Source organism: Cyprinodon variegatus, unplaced genomic scaffold (assembly GCF_000732505.1).
Source record: "Cyprinodon variegatus isolate N-32 unplaced genomic scaffold, C_variegatus-1.0 Scaffold1177, whole genome shotgun sequence".
In the NCBI taxonomy this organism is placed as follows: domain Eukaryota; kingdom Metazoa; phylum Chordata; class Actinopteri; order Cyprinodontiformes; family Cyprinodontidae; genus Cyprinodon; species Cyprinodon variegatus.
The window spans coordinates 15,093-19,032 of record NW_015151630.1 but is presented as its reverse complement, the minus strand read 5'-3'; the positions used below and the strand labels follow the sequence as shown (position 1 = coordinate 19,032).

The 3,940-nt window shown below is 38.2% G+C and overlaps 1 protein-coding gene across 1 annotated transcript in view; it reads left to right on the top strand.

Annotated features, from left to right (window-relative positions):
- The first annotated feature begins 287 nt into the window (after positions 1–287).
- Positions 288–3,940, top strand: part of LOC107101951 (NACHT, LRR and PYD domains-containing protein 14-like) — a 13,486-nt gene continuing 9,833 nt past the window's right edge. The window contains exons 1-3 of the mRNA XM_015401046.1: positions 288–386; positions 1,276–1,361; positions 1,537–3,310. Of these exons, the coding sequence (XP_015256532.1) occupies positions 328–386; positions 1,276–1,361; positions 1,537–3,310 (1,919 nt within the window). The 5' untranslated portion in view covers positions 288–327. The remainder of the gene's footprint in view (positions 387–1,275; positions 1,362–1,536; positions 3,311–3,940) is intronic.

Below are 3,940 nucleotides of genomic sequence, written 5' to 3'. Positions count from 1 at the left end.
TAAATTAGATGCACTTGTTTCAGGTCGTTAGCTGCATAAAGACACCTGTCCACCCCATACAATCAGAAAGAATCCAACTACTACCGGTAATAAGGCAAAGACCAAAGAGCTGTCCAAAGATACTAGAGACTAAATTGTACACCTCCATCAGGCTGGGCTGGGCAAGAATTATTCTTCATTTACTAGACAGCACTAAACTATTTTGATTGTTGTTTGCATTTCAAATTTGTCAAAAGCTACAAATTAACTCAGTTGTTTATTGAAAGCTCTTCTGTTTGTAGTCCACATGTAACAGGAAGCAGATCTCCAGCTCCGAGTAATGTGTCGATGAGGAGCGATCGATCCAAGGAATGGGTGCCTGATTATTTTGGTGAAACGGCTCCAAGGTAATTTTCACCATTTTTTTTAAATATGCTTGAAGAAAGTTTATTTAAGGTTAATTAATAAAGAATGTAGACATTCAAACCTCACCTAGATAGCACTGCAGTGCAGTATATCTTTACACTCTGTGTTATCTGTTAAACCTTTATTTGAATTGCAATGAACATTCAGATAAATAAATGAATAATTACATAAACAATTGAACTAAATAAATAAATACGTTTTTAAAGTCTATAACTGTAAATGTTTAAATATTAGTCTATAACCTATTCAGTGTCATTAGACAACCAAAGGAGGAGGGAGAGCTTTAAAGGGGAACACCGTTTTTTTTTTTTTTACATTGGGCCCTTGATTTTACGTTATTACATCATGTTCTACTCACCCATATGAGTTTTGTGTCATTTGGAGCTGTTCTGAAGATATTCCGTTAGGTTATATCCAAGTAACGTCTTCCTATGGGCAACGACTTGAAGCACAAACTGAACTGTTCATAATTTATTCTTTCTGTTACACCAGCATTCATAATATGTAGGCCAATCACTGTCCCCCAGACATCCATGGTTATATTTTTAAAAAACAAAGCGGAGTGTGTATGACGTCATCCACGCGCCGGATTTTAGGTAGGCAGCGTGGGCCACAGATGGCTACACTAGCTAAGTGCACGCAGCAAGTTTGCAGAAGGAGACGTGATAATCTACCATCATCTGTGATAGTAGCACTAGACTCCCTCTTAGGTAGTTAAGTAAAACTAGCCGCAGTTCAGCTGACAGGATGAATGAACGGTAGCCGGCGCTACCATGTCTTGGAAGCTATAGGTATCCATCCAATCCTCATATATGGTATAATATAATGCATACTATAAAATGAATTATATTTTTGTTGTTGTCTTTTTAGCCATCCAAAGCAATGTTCAGTCTGTAAAGAGGTTTTAACGGATCGAGGGTGTCCAAAGTGCCAAAAAACAACCCCAGAAACACATGGTAAAGTTTTAAAAGCCTTTTCTCACTTTTTATTGCTCACAACTGCTTATACATGCTGTGCTAAAGAGATTCCAGTTTTCCTAAATACATTTGAAAGCTTAAGCAGCCACAAGAGTTTTAGATGACGATAACATTATATATGATTTCATCAATGTCAGTTTGATTTGTTCAACAGGTGAAGAACTCGATTTAAAACTGAAGAAGAAACTTCAAAAAGAAATGCAAAAGAAATTCTCAGTTACAGCTGAGGGCAATGGTGACCCCAAAATTTCACTGAAAAGTATTTACACAACTCTCTACGTAACCAAAGGAGAGAGTCTTTCTGATGAGCATGAGTTTAGACACCTGAAAGTCAGTCTTAAAAAGCAGTCCTCAGAAGATTCCTCAGTGAACCTAACGGAAATGTTTAAATCTTTAGCGGACCGAGGGAAACCCCAAAGAAGGGTCCTGACAAAGGGAGTTGCAGGCATTGGGAAATCATTTGCTGTTCAGAAGTTCATTGTTGACTGGGCTGAGGAGGAAGCAAACCAACACATTTACTTTGTTTTCTGTTTTGCTTTTCGAGAATTGAACCTTGTTAGAATGGAAAAAAGCTTCAATGAGCTTCTGAGTGATTTTCATCCAACTCTTCAATCTCTAAAAGATCCTCCAGATTATAGTAAAGCAAAAATAGTAATAATCCTTGATGGTCTGGATGAAAGCAGGCTGAAGTTAAATTTTGAGAACAAAAAGACAGGGTTGTCTCTGACAGATGTAACATCTGTAGATAACCTGCTTGTAAACCTTATCCAGGGTAACCTCCTTCCCGAGGCAAACATCTGGATAACGTCCCGTCCAGCAGCAGCCAGTCAGATCCCTGCAGAGTACATTGATTCCGTGACAGAAATAAAAGGGTTTACTGATGATCAGAAAGTGGAATATTTTCAAAGGAGATTTGGTAATAAGTCAAGTCTCACAGAGAGCATAATATCACATATTCAGTCCTCTCAGTGTCTGGATATCATGTGCCAGATTCCGATCTTCTGCTGGCTTTGTTCGGTCTTATTCTCAGAGGTCTTTGGTGGAGATGAGAAAGCTGAAATCCCTCAGACTCTGACAGAGGTGATGGCACATTTTGTTTTAGCCCAAACAAAACGTAGAAGCAGAAAATATGAAAAGAAGAGTAAGACCCACATGGAGAAGCTTCTGGAGATGCACAAAGAGTTTAATTTGAAACTTGGGAGGCTTGCATTTTTCCAACTTCTAGATAATAATCTAATATTTTATGAGGAAGACCTGAGAGACAATGGAATCGACACAGAAGAAGCTTCCATCTTTTCTGGTTTTTGCAACACGGTTCTTAGAGAAGAAAAAGTTTTCTACCAGAGAAAGATCTTCTTCTTTGTGCATCTGACCCTCCAAGAGTTCTTTGCTGCACTGTATGTCTATGAATGTTTCACTACCAAGAAAACCAAAGAGCTTGTAGAATTCCTTAAGTTGGAGGAGAAAGATTATGCTTTAGCTGACCTTATAAAGATGACTGTTGACAAAGTTCTTGAAAAGAAGAATGGTCACTTTTTCTTGCGGTTCCTTCTTGGCCTGATGATTGAACCCAACCGAAGACCTCTTCAGGGCATGTTGACATCTGTTGACCCAACTGAAGATGCAGAAAAAGTCTTAACTTACCTGAGATCTCTCCGAAGAAAGAACCTGTCTCCAGATAGCTGCATCAATATCTTCCAGACTTTGGTTGAGATGAGAGATCATAAACTCAAAGATGAGATCCAAGAATATCTTCAACTGGACAATCGTTCAAAGAAAGAGTTGACTCCCCTACATTGCTCTGCCCTGGCCTACATGCTGCAGGTGTCCAAGAATGAACTGGAGGAGTTGGACCTAAACACTTACAACACAACAGATGAAGGCAGAAGGAGGCTCATACCAGCAGTGAGGAGCAGCAAAAAGGCTGTGTAAGTTTACTTTATATAATAAAAGAAATGTATCTGTTTTGAGATGAATGTTGAATATGAATTTTTTTTCAAATACAAGGGGTTTGGTGAAAGTTAAGCCTTTTTCTCGACGAAAACAACTGGCCTTTGGCTTCCTTCCCATTGGCAAAAAAATCCATGTCTAACACCAGTGTTGGGCAAGCTACTTGTCCAGTGTAGTGAGCTAAGCTATCAGCTACTCAACAATAAATTAAGCTTCACTACACCAAAGCTACCACCTAAAGAATTATAGCAAGCTAAGTTACACTAATGTGTTAAAAGTAGCTTAACTACATCAGAAGCTACTTAACGTTGTACCAACCTAATATCAATTTAAAATGAGTCTGATACACTAGTTAAAACATTTATTAAAGATCAGCCAATGGCATAACACAGTGTAAACATTGTTTTGTGATCAGCACATTAAAATAAAAACTAAAGTATTTACTAGTAGACAAACTAGTAAACAATCTGATGTTATTAGAACCAAATGAAAGGTACTGTGTAGTGTTCTACACATGGAGACATGGCTATGAGTTAACATTCAATGGACATCTCTAGGGAAAACAAAACCCTACAAAAGGCATCTTATTTCTTTAGGGTCTCCCTTAG